Raw genomic sequence first — 21102 nt, 5'->3', positions numbered from 1 at the left:
AGTAAGTGGGGAGTGTAAACATTTATAGTTAAAGACAGTAGAGCTTGAGTACTTTCGATAGGGCTTTGATTCAAACCGGTGCATGAGATGAGGTTCTATATGTAGAACATGGTACAGTAAGTGGGCTGTGTTGTCACGCGAAATAACGTTATGAATAAAACGCGAAATAACATTATGAGTGAATCTGGTAGTTGTTTTGATAAATATGTATTCTACGGATTCGAACATAACATTACATTTCCGCGATTAGCCTCGCTTGGCGTGTGAGTGCCGTCAAAAAGAAAATGCGCATGCGCGCGTTACCGGCGTAGGGGGAAAAAGAGCGTAGAGGGCTAACCTCGTTCCCGAGAGAGGGCTGGCCGATCGCTGGCCAATCAGAGCAACGCGGAAGGACATGTTGGTTGCCGAAAGTATTCACGCCACCAGGAAGCGTGTTTTTTTTCCCGTAGCCGCAGTTTGCGAAGAAGCTCTCTGATTGGTTTAGCTCCGAAGGGCTCTTCCGCCTTGTACATATATATTCTCTGCTAACTCTAAGCATAACCCACTTCGAAGCAGAGAATATATATGTACAAGGGATGGGCGTGAGTGAGTAATCAATTACTCGTAGCTATGAGAAAAATGTATCTTAAATTATTAATAATTGGAAGGAATTTTTTATTTATTTTTATCTTTTTACATATTTGTTTCACATGTATGTGTAAGATTATAACTGTTTGTTGGTTTCCTTAAACATATATACGTGAATGAACAAAATTAAGTAAAAAATACAAATAAAAATATTCTAAAATATGCCCATCCCTTATATACAAGGCGAAAGAGCCCTTCGGAGCTAAACCAATCAGAGAGGGTTTTCGCTGTACGCGGGCTAGCCAATCAGAGAGCGTCTTCGCAAACTGCGGCTACGAAAAAAGAATCACGCCTCCAGCAAGGCTTTCGAAAATAGTGAAATGCCATGTTGGCCTCAATACTTTCAAAACAAAATTATATATGAAAAGGTTATGAAATGAACAAGAATGTGATAAAACATGTAATAAAAACGGAGCTCAACGCATTCATTTGATCAGTAGAAATCCGTTCGTTTCCCCCCAATACCAAGATGGCGGCGGTCTCGCGACGTCAGAGTGTCTTCGAGACGGCTTCCGGTACAAACATCTGGGACGAGAAGAAGAAGAAGGGGGGGAAGAGTTCTCGCGATAGAGACGGGAGCCTGTGATTGGAGGAGAACGTGCCAGCAGCGGTCACGTGGTCATCGCGGGCACTTGGCATTCTGGGACACAAACAGAGCGGCGGTTAGAACGCGTTAATATTTCACACGTTATTAACTTCTGACCGACATGGCGAACAGAACCGTGAAAGATGCCAACAGCATCCACGGGACCAACCCGCAGTATCTGGTGGAGAAGATCATCAGGACGCGAATCTACGAGTCTAAGTATTGGAAAGAGGAATGCTTCGGCCTCACGGGTGAGAGAGAGACGTTAGCTCAGCAGGTTAGCCAGCCTCCTTCGGCTGGGGCCCGTCTGAATGATGAATGAAAACTTTATTTAACAGATTGCAGAATTGGTACGCAGACCAGAGAAAGACGTTCGTCTTGTTTACATCAGGGTCCCCCATTTTCAATTCATATCGACATTTATGACATACACAACATACATGACATTTATGGCATAGGGACATACAGGTATTTAGTACTGATACATTTGTGACATAAATTGTCTGTCCTCCATGTTGGAAGAGACACGGCTGTTGTTGTAAAGACATAATATACATGTTGGTGTCTTGTGAGCAGGCCAGAGTAGAGCAATGTATCGATGTATCTAACGTTTTACCTAACCTAGTAACTACTGTATGTCATATATGTTATGATGAATTGAAAATGGGGGACCCTGATGTAAACAAGACTAAAGTCTTTCTCTGGTCTGCATCCCCTTAACAATTGTGTGTATTGAGCCGTACTGTATTGTACCCATTCTGAAATCTGTTAATAAAGTTTTCAATCAATTTCAATCAATACTCTTATCACTGCACAGAAATCATGTGTTTTCTTTTGAATGTGGTTACCAATGGTTACAGGCAGCAGCCATACTGGAAGAGAACTGTAAAACAGAACATGTTCTGCACCAGGCATTTGAACAGAACAGCAGATTATTGGACATTAGTTGGTCACATTATCTCAGGGACGCATGGATGGAGGTTTATTTGTGAAACTTAAAGTGAGATATCCCCCATATCTATAACTAGGGCTGCAACTAATGACTATTTTGGTAGTCGACTAATCTGTCGATTATTTTTTTTCCGATTAGTCGACTAATCGAAAAACAATTATATATATATATTTTTTTGCACTACCTATCTTTGTGAAAGTGGCTTCTCAGCTCTGGTCCAGCTGAAGACAGAGCAGAGGAACAGATTGGACATTGAGCATGACCTCAGAGTTGCTTTGAGACTCTTGTCAGGACCAAACAACATCCCCAGTTATCCCATTAGTTCCCCCAAACTTACTGTCGGTCTGTTATGTTAAGCTAAGAAGTCTTCAGCTGGCTGGACCAGAGCTGAGAAGCCACTTTCACAAAGATAGGTAGTGCAAAAAAATTAAAAAATAATAATTCTTTTAAAAAATATAATTGTTTTTCGATTAGTCGACTAATCGGATTTTTTTGTTTTTTTTAATGACTAACCGACGCAACAATTCCTCGTCTGCGATTTTTTATAATCGCCGTCGTTGATTATGTCGACTAATCGTTGCAGCCCTATCTATAACCATAACACCCATGTACAGTGTAACTGTCAGCTAAACTACTTACAACAAAAGAACATGAACCATTAAATAAGTCAGATTTTCAGAATGTGTATATATTTTATTTTTCTCTTGGTGTCTAATCACAGATTGGAGTTTATAACACAACCTTTTATCTGCCACCACATCACTGTCTACTAACTAGACCACACATACCTGTAGTAAAACGGCTTCCCTTCCCTTCCCAGTCCAAGCATATAGAGCTGATTCGATTAATTTAGGACAGGTATTGTAACCTGGACACTCGCAATGGATTTGGCCATGTGTTCCAAATGCTGGCAAAAGTTAGGCGGAATCTAGTAGTAGCGAGACCAGCACTATGAAACGGAGTAAAAGACAAGTAAATTACAGCGGCACTTGGAAACGATGCTGAATTTTAAACGGAACAGATACCTTTCTTTCAGAAAGAAAAAGCCATTTTGCACCAGAGAAAACTGCTGAAAACTGCAACAGTCAACGAAAAATGACTACATGCTTCGTTTATTGTTATTCTTATTCTTATCTAGCCGACATCTTTGACCGACTCAATGCATTGATTCTGGGACTACAAGGTCGGGACGCCTGAATGCCTTCTACAACAGAACTTTGTTTCCGCGTCTCTGATTGGCCAGGTCATTTCTGGTCATGTGACATGTACGCCCAATCATGGGACCGCAAGTTTCTACACTGGTTAAGCTTAGGCGCTCTTTCGAAGTTGGTTAAGGTTAGAGTTTGTCTTAGAGCAGGGCGATAGAACGCCTGCCCTGATTCCGACGGTTAAGCTTAGGCACTCTTTCGAAGTTGGTTAAGGTTAGTAGAGTTTGTCTTGGAGCATGGCGATAGAACGCCAGGTAGTTTGCAGGCTGTTAGACCCGGGAATAGGCGCAGAACTTGCTGTCCCACGATTGGTGCACATGTCTCATGACCTGGCCAATCGGAGCGCAAAACTCGAACGCGGAAACGAAGTTCTGTTGTAGAAGGCATACACGCGGTCGGGACACAGACATTTTTGGACTCGCAGCTCAAATGGAGAGCTGGATTAAGAAACTATGTTTGTGGCACTCCAGGATAATCAGCGGAGATTTTGCGGTATTTACTCTCCTTGATGGCTTTTTGGAGGAACAGACTGTTGCAGGTGGCTACAAGGCTCATTCTGATAGTGGCTTTGGCAAGTCAGATCACGCATCCATTTTCCTTACACCAAAGTACAGACAAAGAATTAAAAGTACTCCCGTAGTCTCGCGAGAGGTGCAGAAATGGGATGTGACGTCAGAGGATACACTAGTGTCAGTGTTTCACAACACAGACTGGATTGTATTCCGCGACACAGATAACATTAATGCCTACACGGAGACAGTGCTGGACTATGTCTGTACTAGGGTGAAAGAAACAATCCCCACTACCAAAATGAAAGTTTACCCAAATCAAAAACCCTGGGTAGACAAATCCGTCCGTGAAGCTCTGAGAGAGCGCACCAAAGCATACAATGACGGCCTAGTGGCAGGCAACATGAACGACCACAAGGTGGCGCAACACAACGTAAGGAGGACAGTGTCAGAGGCCAAACGGCGCTACAGGGATAAAATTGAACTCCAGTTTGAACAAGCTGACTCTAGAGCTATGTGGCAGGGGCTCAAAACGATGACAGACTACAAAGGCGCCTCCCTCAAACTGAACAGTGACATCTCCTTAGCAAACGACCTCAATACCTTCTATGCGAGGTTTGATGCTGGTAATAACAACACCAGCTCACAAGCCTCGGCAATGGGGGGGGGGGGGTCGGCTGCTGATGGAGGCGCAGTGTTCAGGGTAACAGAGCATGAGGTGAGGCGGACCTTTAAAAAAGTGAATATCAGGAAGGCAGCAGGTCCGGACGGCATCCCCGGCCGCGTCCTAAAAGTCTGTGCCGACCAACTGGCCCCAGTATTCACTGACATATTTAACCTGTCCTTAGAACAGGCTGTCATCCCCACCTGCCTGAAGAAGTCCACTATTATCCCTGTACCCAAAAAATCCAAGCCTGCTTGCCTCAACGACTACCGCCCTGTAGCTCTCACCTCCATAGCCATGAAGTGCTTTGAGAAGCTAGTAAAGGGCTACATCTGCTCCTCCCTCCCCATCAACATGGACCCCCTGCAATTTGCATACCGCCCCAACAGGTCCACGGAGGACGCCATATCCCATGTGCTGCACACAGCAGCATCACACCTGGACAAGAGGCAGGGGAACTATGTGAGAATGCTATTCATCGACTACAGCTCGGCATTCAATACCATAGTCCCCTCCATACTCATAGCCAAGCTCAGGGACCTGGGCTTGGGCTATGACCTCTGCCAGTGGGTCTTGGACTTCCTGACTGGCAGACCCCAGGTGGTGAGAGCAGGCAACTGCACCTCCTCATCCATCACCCTCAACATAGGGGCCCCCCAGGGCTGTGTTCTGAGTCCCCTCCTCTACTCCCTGTACACACACGACTGTGTGGCTCAGCGGAGTAGCAATACAATCGTCAAATTTGCTGACGACACAGTGGTGGTGGGCCTGATCTCTGCCAACGACGAGAGGGCCTACCTGGAAGAGGTCAAGGTCCTGGCGGGATGGTGCCAGGAAAACAGCCTCTCCCTGAACGTCAGCAAAACAAAGGAGATGATTGTGGACTTCAGGAGGTCGGGGGTCAAGGACTACAGCCCCCTCAGCATCGACGGGGCACCGGTTGAGAGAGTCAACAGCTTCAAGTACCTCGGAGCCCACATATCCGAGGACTTGAAATGGACCATACACATTAACAGTGTGGTGAAGAAGGCACGACAACGCCTCTACTTCCTCAGGCGCCTAAGGAAGTTCCAAGTCAGCCAGAAGATCCTTAAGAACTTCTACTCATGTACAATAGAGAGCATCTTGACCGGCAACATCACCTCCTGGTTTGGGAATAGCACTGCAAAAGACCAAAGCAGACTACAAAGAGTGACACGTTCAGCCGAACGCACAATTGGAGGGGGGCTCCCCACCCTCCAGAACATTTACTACAAGCGTTGCAAGGGGAAGGCTAAGAGAATTATTAAGGACTCGAGCCACCCGAACAACTGCCTCTTTGAACTGCTGCCGTCAGGCAAGCGATACAGGAGTCTCAAGGCGAGCACAGAAAGACTCAGAAGTAGCTTCTATCCCCAGGCCATCAGGCTGCTAAACGAACAATGAATGAACACTACACAACAACAACCACCAAACACACATAGCACACACATCCACACGCACACACTCACTTTAAACAAACACACTGTAGCACCCACTACACACACTTTATAGCACACACCCACTTTAAACAAACACACTGTAGCACCCACTCCCCACACTTTATATTTATGGATGAAGGATTGCACTACAACTCGTACACCTTACTGTAAATTGTACCTAAAATTGTACCTCATCCCATTTCTGCTTTGCACTAGATAGTACTGTACATTAGTACACTGCATAGTTGTGTATTGTATATTATATGGTAACTCAGAACATTGTACATATGTCTATACCGAACAACTGTGACCTCATTTTCTTCTTCTAAATTCATGCTATATTATGTTATTATGTTGTTATGTTATTATGTTATTTGATACTATCTTGTCTAGCACAGTCTCTGGAGCGTAACAGTAAGAAGCATTTTGTATGAAAGTATTCTGTACTTCTGTATGACAACTATTAAAGAACTTGAACTTGAACTTGAACTTGAACTTGCAAAGAATTATTTGAAGCCCATCATCTGTAGCCACATAGAACGGCTCATTGAACAATTTCGGAACTATTTAAAATGTTACTATTTTACTGGATCCAATATCCGTTCATTACGCATGACGCAACAGGCAGTCGGACACAGATTGATCATTGATCTTTCGTGTGACGAGCTACTGAGAGTCGAGTTCACTGGACAGGCCCTCGCAAAGTTCTGGATATCAGTCCGGAACGAGTACCCAGTGCTGTGTAATGCTGCGCTGAGAAAGCGTGTCCCCTTCGCACCAACATACCCCTGTGAGGCCGGATTCTCGGCTCTGGCATTAATAAATACAGATCTCCACCTCTTTCTCAGCACAACGCAGCCACGTATCATGGAACTGATCTACTTTTTCATGTTTTATTATGTTTTATCTTTATTTAGTATGTCACGTTAAAGCACCTTGAGATTACATTGCATTTTAAAGTGTACTCTATAAAAGAAAATCATAATTTATTTGTATTATTTACCACATACTCACTTGACCGCACACAGAAATCAGATGATGAAATCAGAAGTGATCCAGCTCTCTGCTCGTCTCCACAGCTGAGTTGGTGGTCGACAAGGCCATGGAGCTGAAGTTTGTGGGCGGAGTGTTCGGGGGGAACATCAAGCCCACGCCACACCTCTGCCTCACGCTGAAGATGCTGCAGATCCAGCCGGAGAAAGACATCATCGTGGAGTTCATCAAGAATGAGGACTTCAAGTACGTATGGGCAGCGGGTGATTCGTTTAAACGTATGAATGAATGAATGAACGGTTTATTTTGAACAATATCAAATAATCGAAAACAACGATAACAAAAAATGCAAAGATAATTTGCTGTGAAAGACGAATAATAAAGTAAGATAAAAATAATAAACAAAACTGTCTCTTTTCCGAAAAGGAATTAGGAAGAAGCAAGATGCTTATCAGGTCCTACCCCTTATTACAATAAACCCGTAATAAATAATTAATTCAGTCTTTTGATATATCAGCCACTTAATCATTAGTCCTACATAACCAAGTGTACCTTCAAACACGGGTGTGGGGTGCTCCGTGTCCCTCTCTCTATCTCTCGCTCGCTCGTTCTCTGCTCTCTCTGTTGGCACACGCGCCATGTCAACCCGTTTGAGGTAGTGTCAGTATTTCCACGCACTCTGTTGAGTGCGCAACAACCATAGAGGGGCGTTAGTTATGCAGATCAGCAGCACCTACTGACGTCAGGGAGCGAGTCAAATCAGAATGGCTTAGTTCACTGGGGGAGGATATTGTCTCAACTGAATTGGAGCAACGTATAAAAGTATACGTTCACACACTAATAAAACAAATGTCCGTTGTATGTCCGTTCGAGAATGAGGACCATTGTCTGGGTCATCGGTTTTAACCCTTTAATCGCCAAGGACGAGTTAACACGTCATTCTCCGCCATGCGTAATCTGCCAATGACGCCGTAACACGTCATTGAGATCAATATTTCAAAAATCTGTGATGGCAATCATATTTCACCCGCGGAGACTTGAGATCTCCTGTTGATCTCCTCTCAACTCTCCAACGGTTCAAGAGCGCCATCTGGTGGCCGATCGGCGGATCGCCCAAACAGCAAACCGGAAACGGAAACTGGTGCTCATCCAAATTCGGTCCGGCCACTCGCTATAGCTCCCGGGCTCCATCTCGACACACTGGATAATCAATCGCTCGCCCTAACTCAATAAACAACGTTATTTGGACATATATAGTATTATACAACCTGGAAATGGTTCATCTAGATCAACATCCCATAATAGAAAACTGTCTACTCCAAGCTGATCGCCCAACGGCCCGAGGAGACTGGGGTAAGTTTCAGCGTTTATTATTACCGTGTTCGATACAAACTGCTCTGATGATCATATCACCCACAATCATCTAACGTTGGCCACGGAATTATAAACGACACCCCCCCCCCCCCCCCCCCCCCCCATCCGGTCAACATCAGATGATGATTAGTAACTTCTAGAAGCACGTACATTTGAAATTTTTTATCTGGCGCTGATCGCTATCAAACTGTATTTGATCATCAATATAATGCATTTAGGGCTATAAATCACGCTCTGCAGAATGCTGCAGAAAACGATAAAAACATATTTATACTTTAGACCATATTTTAGTATGAATATGTGAATGAAAAAGTAGAACGTTGCTACATCCTAAACGATAGATACTTGACGTTGAATGGGCCATAGTAATGTCAATTTAGCAATACAATTAAAAAAGTTATAGCCCTGCAAAGAAGGGGAACATCTCCATAGACTTTCAACAGTGGCAGATAGTAAGTAAGTAAACTTTATTTGTATAGCACCTTTCTCAGATAAAATCACAAAGTGCTTCACAGAAGTAAAACATAGCAACAGAGATGAACGCACTACACATAAAACAATTCTGACACATCGTAAGCATAGGCATAATTACAATTAAATAACTAAATATGAGTGCAACTAAAAACCTAAAAACAAAACAACAATTATAAATAAATAAACAACGTATACAACCAGGAATTATTTAAAAGTCTGTCTGAATAAAAACGTTTTCAACTGTTCCTTTTTTTTTTTTTTTTTTTTTAACTTTGACCAGTCAGCTGGTTCTTTTTAGCGTTTATCGCTTTTTTCTTCGCATTCATACTTGGTCAAGTTCGACCGACAGAAGCAGGCTGAAAGGGTTCAGATGGGGGGGAAGACACTCTGGGAAAGGCACGGCTGCCGTCCGGGATTCGAACGCGCTCAGCCCCAGATCCGTGACGAGCACGGTTGTCCACTGCGCTGAAATAGCACTCGCGGTACGTGGTGAGCTACTGGAGCTCCCCTCAACTGTTCCTTAAAAGTGGATAGGGAGTCAAGTGAACGCATAGAAAGGGGGAGGGTGTTCCAAAGGGTAGGCCATAAATTGGAAGGACCGGTCACCTAGGTACAGATAGGGGTATATGATCAGAATAATCCCTGGCAGATAAAGGTTTATGTATGACTCATAAGATGTTGTTACAAAGTAGTCTCTAATCTCAGCTTGTGTCGTCACGATACCAACAATTTGACTTCAATACTAATTAGGGCTGCAACGATTAGTCTACATAATCGACAACGTCGATTATAAAAAAAAAACGTTGACGAGGAATTGTTGCGTCGATTAGTCATAAAAAAAATATATATATATATTTTTTTTCTTTTCTTTTCTTTTTTGCACTACCTATCTTTGTGAAAGTGGCTTCTCAGCTCTGGTCCAGCCAGCTGAAGACTTCTTAGCTTAACATAACAGACCGACAGTAAGTTTGGGGGAACTAATGGGATAACTGGGGATGTTGTTTGGTCCTGACAAGAGTCTCAAAGCAACTCTGAGGTCATGCTCAATGTCCAGTCTGTTCCTCTGCTCTGTCTTCAGCTGGACCAGAGCTGAGAAGCCACTTTCACAAAGATAGGTAGTGCAAAAAAATAAATATATATATATATACCGTATATATATATTTTTTTTTATATATAATTTTTTTTCGATTAGTCGACTAATCGAAAAAATAATTGACAGATTAGTCGACTACCAAAATAGTCATTAGTTGCAGGCAGCCCTAATACTGATGCCAGCCTAAGTATCATGATACCGGTTCTAAAACTATACCACGGCAAAAACCTAAAATATCTTTCTTATTAAGAAAATAACAGAATATAGGGCGGCTGAGTGGCGCCGTTGGCAAGGTGCTCGCCACTAATGCAGGAGATGCTGGTATCGAGCCCAGCTCTCGGCGTTGCTACCGGCTTGGCCGGTCGTCATACTAACACAACTGGCAGTGTTAGAGGGTGGGAAAGCCGGTGGGTGGGGATTGGACGTTGTGGACAGCGACTCCTACAGGTCGGTTGGTGCGCCTGTACAGCAGAATCGGGAAGTATCGGGGGGCAGCGTGAGCCTCCCACGCGTTACTCCTCGCCACTGAGAGATCGCGCTGTGCAGGTGAAAAGATGCGACAGCTGCCTCCTCGTGTACCGGAGGGGACGCGTGATGCAAGGCTTCTATCCTCACTACAGCCGACCAGTGGGAGGCATAGTCTAGCAACGTTCGAGACAGGGGAGGGGAGAATTGAAGGGAGAATTGGCGAGGCGAAATTGGGATGGGAGAAAAATAGAAAATAAGGAGAAAGTGGATTAAAAAATAACAGAATATTTTGACGCTGTTGAAAGGGGGGCGGGGGGCGACAATACTATTGGACCGTTTTCAATGGCTGGGTAATAATAATAATAATAAACTTTATTTGTATAGCACTTTTCATACAGAAACTGCAGCTCAAAGTGCTTCACAACAGGAAAATGAGCACATAAAGTGCAGACATATAAAATCACAGTTTTTCACATTAGGATCTAACAGGCCACCTTGTTTATGGTTTGATTCAGTTTAAAAAATAGACTATAATAAAAAGAGTAAGATAGAATAGAAAAATAGCAGTGCAATAAGTAGTAGGAAGAAGAAAAAAAATCTAACCCTAACTAACCTTACTGTCATGCACTTGTCCTAATAAACTAACCTACACTGTAACACTCAACACTTTGATGAACATTGTTACTCAGCTGATAGAGTTGTGCCCTTCCTGATGGCTTGTCGTACAGAACTTGTAAGTCGCTTTGGATAAAAGCGTTCAGCTAAATGACTAAATGTAAATGTAATAGAATAGACATGAAATGAGCACATAAAGTGCAGACATATAAAATCAGTTTTTTTTTACGGTGCAATAAAATAGTTCTGGATTACTGTTTTAACAGTTTAAAGTCGTCTTTACCTTCTCTGTTTGGCATCCGCAATACTGTTGTAGTATGGGTGTGTGGTGCGCCCCTGACCTCAGCCCTCTGGTTCCCCAGGTATGTGAGGCTGCTGGGGGCCATGTACATGAGGCTGACAGGCACCTCCGTGGACTGCTACAAGTACCTGGAGCCGCTGTACAACGACTACAGGAAGATCAAGAGCCAGAACCGCAACGGAGGTCAGTGTTGTTCTAAATCAGCAGTTCTCAAACTTACGGGTCGCGACCCAAAGTGGGGTTGCAGGTAGGTGACAGTGATCAGGGTTCGAAATTAACAGGGCTTGGGGCAAAATGTCCTCGAAAATTTACCAAATGCCCTCGAAAATCAGTTAAGGGGGGCAAGAAAAGCCCCCGACAGTTTACTAATTATATAATTTAGAGCTGGGCCGTTAACGGCGTTAACGTGCTCCGTTAACGGCGTTAACGTGCTCCGTTAACGCCAGACTATTATCGCGTGATAATACAATTGACGCCGTTAATCTATTTCTCAAACTTGGGTCTCCTCTCCTCTGTCTGCACGAGAAGCGAGCCGCTCACTCACTCACACACAGGTACCCAAGGGCGGGGCCTATCTGTGGCTCAGTGTTGAAGCGCTGAGGACACAGACCGAGCTCTGCGCTCATCATGGCGGAGAGACAACTAAACGAAAGTCTGCCCAGCTGTCGCCCCGGAGATTGGCCTTGAGAGCAACTTTTATCGACCAGTGAAAGCGTTCACACAGGCCGTTGGCCTATGGATGATAGGCTGTAGTGCGGTGGAGAGGGACACCCAACTGCTGGGTAATGGAAGTCCATAACGCAGAAGTGAATTGGGCCCCTCGGTCAGAGGAAAGATCAGAGGGAACACCGAACCGGGCGACCCAGGTACTGATGAATGCGCTGGCCACGTCAGCTGTAGTAGTCGCAGTGAGTGGGACAGCCTCCGGCCAACGGGTGGCCCTGTCTACCATCGTCAGAAGGTGAGTGTACCCCCTGGAGGGAGGAAGGGGTCCCACCAGATCCACGTTGTTGTGGTCAAAACGCCTCTCGGGGACATTGAACTGCTCCAACGGAGCCTTAACATGCCGATGGACCATGCAGGTCTTGACCCAACCCCCAATGTCAACCTTCATCCTGGGCCAGACGAATTTCGCTGCCATTAGGCGCTGTGATGGTTTTCTGCCCGGGTGCGAGAGGCCATGGACAGCCTCGAAAACTTGTCATCCACTCCATGCATGTGGAACCACTGGCCTTGGCTGCGTCATAGATATATCACATAGCAGCGTCGTGCCATCATCAATGAAGGGGACGTCCGCCAACTGGAGGCCAGTAACCGCCGTCCTGCATGCCTGGATGTCTGGGTCTGAAACCTGATCCGCAGCCATACGGGCGTAATCAATGCCCAGGTGGACAGCACCGATGTCGGCCCGCGAGAGGCAGTCAGCCACGGGATTGTCCTTCCCAGCCACATGCTGGATGTCAGTGGTGAACTCGGAGATGAAAGCCAGATGGCGTTGTTGCCTGGCAGACCACGGTTCTGACACCTTCGCCATAGCAAAAATCAATGGTTTGTAGTCTACAAAAACAGTGAAAGGGCGAGCCTCCAGCAGGAAACGGAAATGTCTGACTGCCAAGTACAGGGCGAGGAGCTCACGGTCAAAGGTGCTGTACTTCTGTTCGCTGGAACGGAGTTGTCGGCTGAAGAACGCCAGGGGTTGCCAAATGCCCTCAACCAATTGTTCATATACGCCTCCAACGGCATAATCCGAGGCATCAGTTGTCAACGCCACGGGAGCCTCGGGCACGGGGTGCGTCAGCATGGTTGCGCCCGCAAGGACCTCCTTGGTATCCGAGAACGCCTTTGACATGTCGTCGGACCAGGCGATGGCATGCTTGGGAGTCTTGCCCTTGAGAGCCCCATACAGGGGGTGCATTAGGTGGGCAGCCTGAGGGATGAACCGATGATAGAAATTCACCATCCCCAGGAACTCCTGCAAGGCCCTAACCGTGGTAGGGCGTGGGTGCCGCAGCACCGCTTCCACCTTTACTGGTTATGGGACCGCTCCAGCAGTAGTGATGTGGTGGCCAAGGAAGTCCATGGCAGGCAGTCCAAACTGACACTTTGCTGGGTTGACGATTAATCCATGCTCTCTGAGGCGACTGAAGAGGAGCCGGAGGTGTGTTAGGTGTTCCGCCTTGGATGTGCTGGCTACCAGGATAATCGTCTAGGTCAGGGGTGGCCAACCAGTCAGAGACTAAGAGCCACAAAAATTACTGTCTTACCACAAAGAGCCACACCATATACCAGCGTTTCTCAACCTTTTTTTTCAGTCACGGCACCCTTCATGTGTTTATAGGTCTCACCCTCTGGCCTCTGAAGTTGCTAATGTCTTTTTTATTTGGGCCTCACAGGGTTAAAAGTACCCTGTGAGACCCACGGTTGCAAAATTAAAAAATCACTTTTAGCTATTTAAAAAAAAAAATTATAGGGCGGTCAGGTGGCGTAGCAGAGATTGCGCTCGTCACCAACTTGAGAGTGAGAGGGCTACACACCCTCATCTCACACCTTGTTGCCCACATGCACATGTCCAGAGTTATTATGTTGATTTGTTATATTGTTTTACTACCCCCCCCCCCCCCCTCCCCCATGCTGCTATGATGATGCCTGAATTTCCCCAAGGGGATCAATAAAGGAATATCTTATCTTTATCTTTTCCCTCCAGAGTTTGAGCTGATGCACGTCGACGAGTTCATAGATGAGCTTCTCCACGGAGAGAGGGTGTGTGACATCATCCTGCCCAGGCTTCAGGTAACTGCTGCCCCCCCCCCCCCCCTCAGAGGGTGTGTGACATCATCCTGCCCAGGCTTCAGGTAACTGCTGCCCCCCCCCCCCCCCAGAGGGTGTGTGACATCATCCTGCCCAGGCTTCAGGTAACTGCTGCCCCCCCCCCCCCCCAGAGGGTGTGTGACATCATCCTGCCCAGGCTTCAGGTAACTGCTGCCCCCCCCAGAGGGTGTGTGACATCATCCTGCCCAGGCTTCAGGTAACTGCTGCCCCCCCCCCTCAGAGGGTGTGTGACATCATCCTGCCCAGGCTCCAGGTAATAATAATAATAATAATAAATCAAATTTATATAGCGCCTTTCATAGAACCCAAGGTCGCTTTACAATCAGGACAAAAAATAGGGCAAGGAAAGTAGGGGGGGAGGGGGAAGAGGGGATGAGGGAAAGTAGGGGATAATGGACCTAATTTAATCTAAAACTAACTGATGGGGAAAGCCTTGGTGAAGAGGTGTGTTTTTAGAGCGGATTTGAAGGTGTCCAGGGTTGGGGCGTTGCGGATTTCGGGGGGGAGAGAGTTCCAGAGGGTAGGGGACGCCACGCTGAAGGCTCTGTCCCCAAAAGTCCGTAACCTGGTGCGAGGGATGGAGAGGAGACCTAGGAGACCTAGATCAGAGGATCGTAGGTTCCGGGATGGAGTGTACTGGTGGAGGAGATCAGACAGGTACCGGGGGGCGAGGGCATGGAGGGATTTGTAGGTGAGGAGCAGGAGTTTGAAGGTGATGCGGAACCTGACTGGAAGCCAGTGGAGATGGATGAGGGTGGGGGTAATGTGCTGCCAGGGCTTGGTGTGAGTGAGAACCCTGGCAGCTGAGTTCTGGACATACTGGAGCCTGTCCAGGGCTTTGCTGGGTACCCCGAACAGGACTCCATTACAATAGTCCAACCGGGAGGTGACAAATGAGTGGATCAGGGTCTCCGCCACAGAGTCTGAGAGTGAGGGTCGGAGACGGGAGATGTTCCTGAGGTGGTAGAAGGCAGACTTGGTGACAGATTTGATGTGGGAGTGAAATGAAAGTGTGGAGTCAAGGGTGACGCCCAGGTTACGGACTTCGAGAGACGGGGAGATGGAAGAGCCGTCAACGTGGAGGAGGAGATCTCCAACCTTCCCGAGCAGTGCCTTGGGGGCCACAACCATGAGCTCTGTCTTTTTGCTGTTGAGTTTGAGTAATTTGGTTGCCATCCAGGTTTTTATAGCGTGGAGGCAGTTGACTACAGACTGTGGGGGGAGCTGGGAGGATGGTGAGGTGCTGATGTAGAGCTGAGTATCATCAGCATAACAGTGAAAGTTGAGTCCGTAGTGACGTATAATCTGACCGAGGGGGAGCATGTAGATGGTGAATAGTAGGGGACCCAGCACGGAGCCCTGGGGGACACCGTGGTTGACTGGGGCCGGGGGGGAGGATGAGCCGCTGACGCTGACAAACTGAGATCTATTAGTGAGATATGAATGAAACCATGACAGAGCTGTACCGGTGATGCCTAGGTTGTCGGAGAGGCATTTGAGGAGGACTGAGTGGGATATTGTGTCGAACGCCGCGGAGAGGTCGAGAAGGATGAGGAGGCTGATGTGTCCGGAGTCTGGAGCAAGGAGGAGGTCATTAGTGATCTTGATGAGGGCGGTCTCTGTGCTGCGATGTGCTCGGTAGGCTGACTGAGGGGGTTCGTAGAGCTCATGGTTGGACAGATGTTGATGAAGCTGGGCGGCGACTGCCCTTTCCAAGGTTTTGCTTAGGAAAGGAAGGTTGGAGATCGGCCTGCTGCCCCCCCCCCCCTCAGAGGGTGTGTGACATCATCCTGCCCAGGCTTCAGGTAACTGCTGCCCCCCCCCCCCCCCCCTCAGAGGGTGTGTGACATCATCCTGCCCAGGCTTCAGGTAACTGCTGCCCCCCCCCCCCCCCTCAGAGGGTGTGTGACATCATCCTGCCCAGGCTTCAGGTAACTGCTGCCCCCCCCCCCCCCCCCCAGAGGGTGTGTGACATCATCCTGCCCAGGCTTCAGGTAACTGCTGCCCCCCCCCCCCCCCTCAGAGGGTGTGTGACATCATCCTGCCCAGGCTTCAGGTAACTGCTGCCCCCCCCCCCCCCCCCTCAGAGGGTGTGTGACATCATCCTGCCCAGGCTTCAGGTAACTGCCCCCCCCCCCCCCCCCCCCCAGAGGGTGTGTGACATCATCCTGCCCAGGCTTCAGGTAACTGCTGCCCCCCCCCCCCCCCTCAGAGGGTATCTAATGTGTGTGTGTACTTGTATTTGCTATACTACAGGGGACACTGACTGATACAGCAGGTATCTAATGTGTGTGTACTTGTATTAGCTATACTACAGGGGACACTGACTGATGCAGCAGGTATCTAATGTGTGTGTGTACTTGTATTTGCTATACTACAGGGGACACTGACTGATGCAGCAGGTATCTAATGTGTGTGTGTACTTGTATTTGCTATACTACAGGGGACACTGACTGATGCAGCAGGTATCTAATGTGTGTGTACTTGTATTTGCTATACTACAGGGGACACTGACTGATGCAGCAGGTATCTAATGTGTGTGTACTTGTATTTGCTATACTACAGGGGACACTGACTGATACAGCAGGTATCTAATGTGTGTGTACTTGTATTTGCTATACGACAGGGGACACTGACTGATACAGCAGGTATCTAATGTGTGTGTGTACTTGTATTTGCTATACTACAGGGGACACTGACTGATACAGCAGGTATCTAATGTGTGTGTACTTGTATTTGCTATACTACAGGGGACACTGACTGATGCAGCAGGTATCTAATGTGTGTGTGTACTTGTATTAGCTATACTACAGGGGACACTGACTGATGCAGCAGGTATCTAATGTGTGTGTGTACTTGTATTTGCTATACTACAGGGGACACTGACTGATGCAGCAGGTATCTAATGTGTGTGTGTACTTGTATTAGCTATACTACAGGGGACACTGACTGATGCAGCAGGTATCTAATGTGTGTGTGTACTTGTATTAGCTATACTACAGGGGACACTGACTGATGCAGCAGGTATCTAATGTGTGTGTACTTGTATTTGCTATACTACAGGGGACACTGACTGATGCAGCAGGTATCTAATGTGTGTGTACTTGTATTTGCTATACTACAGGGGACACTGACTGATGCAGCAGGTATCTAATGTGTGTGTGTACTTGTATTTGCTATACTACAGGGGACACTGACTGATACAGCAGGTATCTAATGTGTGTGTACTTGTATTTGCTATACTACAGGGGACACTGACTGATGCAGCAGGTATCTAATGTGTGTGTGTACTTGTATTTGCTATACTACAGGGGACACTGACTGATGCAGCAGGTATCTAATGTGTGTGTGTGTACTTGTATTTGCTATACTACAGGGGACACTGACTGATACAGCAGGTATCTAATGTGTGTGTGTACTTGTATTTGCTATACTACAGGGGACACTGACTGATGCAGCAGGTATCTAATGTGTGTGTGTGTACTTGTATTTGCTATACTACAGGGGACACTGACTGATACAGCAGGTATCTAATGTGTGTGTGTACTTGTATTTGCTATACTACAGGGGACACTGACTGATACAGCAGGTATCTAATGTGTGTGTACTTGTATTTGCTATACTACAGGGGACACTGACTGATACAGCAGGTATCTAATGTGTGTGTACTTGTATTTGCTATACTACAGGGGACACTGACTGATACAGCAGGTATCTAATGTGTGTGTACTTGTATTTGCTATACTACAGGGGACACTGACTGATACAGCAGGTATCTAATGTGTGTGTACTTGTATTTGCTATACTACAGGGGACACTGACTGATACAGCAGGTATCTAATGTGTGTGTACTTGTATTTGCTATACTACAGGGGACACTGACTGATACAGCAGGTATCTAATGTGTGTGTACTTGTATTTGCTATACTACAGGGGACACTGACTGATGCAGCAGGTATCAGGGTGTGAGGACGGGGGGGCAGCAGTTATGATTAGGTTAGGGATGAGGTTAGTTACAGAGTGCATGTAAGTAATAATAATAATTCATTGTATTTATAAAGCGCTTCTCATGAACCCGAAGTCGCTGACATTAGGTGGAAAAACAGAGAAAACAAAGAAACAAAAGGAACATAAGACCACTGGGAAACAGGGAAGACAGCATGATACACAGAAAACATAAGGGGGGGGGGGGTTAAAGTTGGGGAAGGTTGAAGGCTAGGGCGAACAGGTAGGTTTTGAAGTCGGCAGGAGTCTTATGTAATGTCCCCATATTTCACATAAACAAACATTGTGTGTGGTGTGTGTGTGTGTGTGTCACAGAAGAGACAGGTGCTGGAGGAGGCAGAGCTGCTGGACTCGCGCGTCAGTGCCCTGGAGGAGGACATGGACGAGGTGGAGAGCAGCGAGGAGGAGGACGAAGAGGAGGAGAAGGTAACCTAGCTGGATTCATAATCTATTTTATTTGTAGAGCACCTTTCATACAAGAATTGCAGCTCAAAGTGCTTCACGGCAGTAAAAATTAGCACAAAATTGGCAGATCAAGAGCAATGCATAAAGTGCAGACATAAAATAAGTATAATACAGTACCGTTTGTGATACAAGAAGAGTCTAAAAAAGAGAGTATATACATTTGACGAAGAAACTGTACATTGGAGGAGGTTGGTAGGTTGGAGGTTGGTAGGTGGGGTGGAGGGGGGGGGGGGGGGGTAGGTGGCGTGGGGGGGAAACTACATTGGAGGAGGTTGGTAGGTAGGAGGTTGGTAGGTGGGGGGGAGGGGACTGTACATTGGAGGTGGGGTGGTAACTGTACATTGGATTATCGACGAAACCTTACTTGGTCCCAAGAAGAGGCTCTCGTGTATTATTGGGTTTACCGTAATTTTCGGACTATAAGCCCCCATTTTTCGACCCTGCAGTTTATATAACGGTGCGGCTAATCTATGCATTTTTACAGCTAACTGGGCGCACTCCCTCAGCTCTGTGACCGTCAGATCAGACTCCTAAATCTGCTGCAGCAGTGCACGCCTTGCCCCTCCTCCTCCCCCTCACAGACCCACGTCAACAAACCATTACGGCAAGAGTCTAGTGTATGAGCAGCTCAGAGCTCCTCTTTCAACATAACTGAAGCATTAAACAAAATTACCCAGTCAACGAACTATTCACTTTAGTTTATTAATGCATGAGTTGTTGTCTAATGTTATCTAGCTACTGATAGCTCCTGATATCATCAGTTTGACATTTGATTTTGCTGGCGCTGGCTAACTGGCTATCGTTCTGTGAGCTAACGTTAGTACCTGGCTGGCGCTGGCTAACTGGCTATCGTTCTGTGAGCTAACGTTAGTACCTGGCTGGCGCTGGCTAACTGGCTATCGTTCTGTGAGCTAACGTTAGTGCCTGGCTGGCGCTGGCTAACTGGCTATCGTTCTGTGAGCTAACGTTAGTGCCTGGCTGGCGCTGGCTAACTAACGTGGCTATCGTTCTGTGAGCTAACGTTAGTACCTGGCTGGCGCTGGCTAACTAACGTGGCTATCGTTCTGTGAGCTAACGTTAGTACCTAGCTGGCGCTAGCTAACTAACGTGGCTATCGTTCTGTGAGCTAACGTTAGTACCTACTACCTAGCTACTGTTACTGTTTAAACAAATGTTAATAAATGGGATCTTCCTCAAACAGCCATCTCTTTCCCGACAATCCCCTCTGTGCACAAACCCTTACATATGGTAATTAAACATTAAAACACCTGCGGCTTATAGTCCAGTGCGCCTTATATATGTACAAATCATTCAATTTAGCTGCTGCGGCTTATATTCAGGTACGGCTTATAGTCAGAAAATTAAGGTAATAGGACATTTACTGTACATTGGAGGGGGTTGCGTTAGGACATTTACAGGGGCCAGTTTCGAATTGCAGTCTCCCGTAGGTGTTTTTTGAGAGTGGTTTTGAAAGTGGGTAGTGATTCACATTCCTTTACAGCTTTGGGTAGGGCGTTCCACATTGATGTGGCATAATTGCGAAACGTGTTTAGTCCCTTGTTTGAGCCGAATCTGGGTTGAACATGATTTGTGGAGCTCCCTCTGGTGTTGTGGTCGTGGTAGTCACAGACCTTTGGGAAGTATTTTGACATGTACATTAGGGCTGTCATGATAACCGCATCACTGCAATCCCGCGGTGTGTCAAGTGACCCGCGGGATGTAGAACAGACAACCGCGGGTAAAATAAAAGGGGCGTCATAATTTTTAACTTAATTTAATGACGAGGTGTCCGTTTTCCAGTAGCATGAGCTAACTTCACATTTCCATACAGTTTACAACTCACAGATGAAATCAGGATTTATTTTCATATCCCGGACTCGAGCCCCCAACGTATACCTTTTCCTGTATTAATCTGAACCGCAGTAGAGTACAGGGGAGTACACTCTAGGGCCGAAGTGCCGCTCATGTAACGTGCTTGTTATAACTAGCCGGACTTCGGGTTAATTCCCTCTTTAAGGTGGTGACTAGGGGTGGGACGGTACGCATCCGAACCGTGTACCGTACGGTACGACCCCCACGGTTCGGGGCGTCTGTGTATCGTACGGTTCAAATGATGCACAAATTAAAAAAAAATTAAAACTTCATTTGGCGGAGCCAGGAGAGGTGAACGCTGGCTGCAGTAGCAGCAGCAGCAGCAGCACTGCAGCCAGGTGCTAGTCATTTTGTGTAAAAATGGCAAGCACAATATAAATCAATCTTCATTACAACTTTAAAAACAGCCATTAACATTACATAGGCCTACACACATCTTGCCATAGCGTTAGCAGTTTGTACAACACAACGCACGTTTTAACTATGGTAGCCCGCCAGCTGTCAATGCAATGTTATCGTAGCTACTAGCTAGCAGAGGAGGGAATGAGAGTCTGAGAGGCGGGGTGTTTAAAGACAATGATAGGCGTTTATTCAACATCCAAGAAGG

The 21102-nt window shown here is 46.6% G+C and overlaps 1 protein-coding gene across 3 annotated transcripts in view; it reads left to right on the top strand.

Moving 5' to 3' along the window:
• Positions 1-1273: 1273 nt before the first annotated feature.
• Positions 1274-21102, top strand: part of prpf38a (pre-mRNA processing factor 38A) — a 35731-nt gene continuing 15902 nt past the window's right edge. For 2 of the 3 annotated variants that reach the window (XR_014619388.1, XM_084307634.1), the window contains exons 1-5: positions 1274-1464; positions 7086-7245; positions 11386-11507; positions 14029-14114; positions 18474-18584. Coding sequence is in view for 2 of the 3 variants with exons in the window: in XM_084307634.1 (XP_084163760.1) it covers positions 1335-1464; positions 7086-7245; positions 11386-11507; positions 14029-14114; positions 18474-18584 (609 nt within the window). In the remaining variant the exon portion in view is untranslated. Of the gene's footprint in view, positions 1465-7085; positions 7246-11385; positions 11508-14028; positions 14115-16303; positions 16337-18473; positions 18585-21102 lie in introns of all 3 variants that reach the window. The other variant, XM_084307635.1, reaches the window with a different exon arrangement.

Source organism: Notolepis coatsorum, assembly GCF_963971535.1.
Source record: "Notolepis coatsorum genome assembly, chromosome: 2".
Taxonomy (NCBI): Eukaryota; Metazoa; Chordata; class Actinopteri; order Aulopiformes; family Paralepididae; genus Notolepis; species Notolepis coatsorum.
This window is presented reverse-complemented; position numbering and strand designations above follow the sequence as displayed.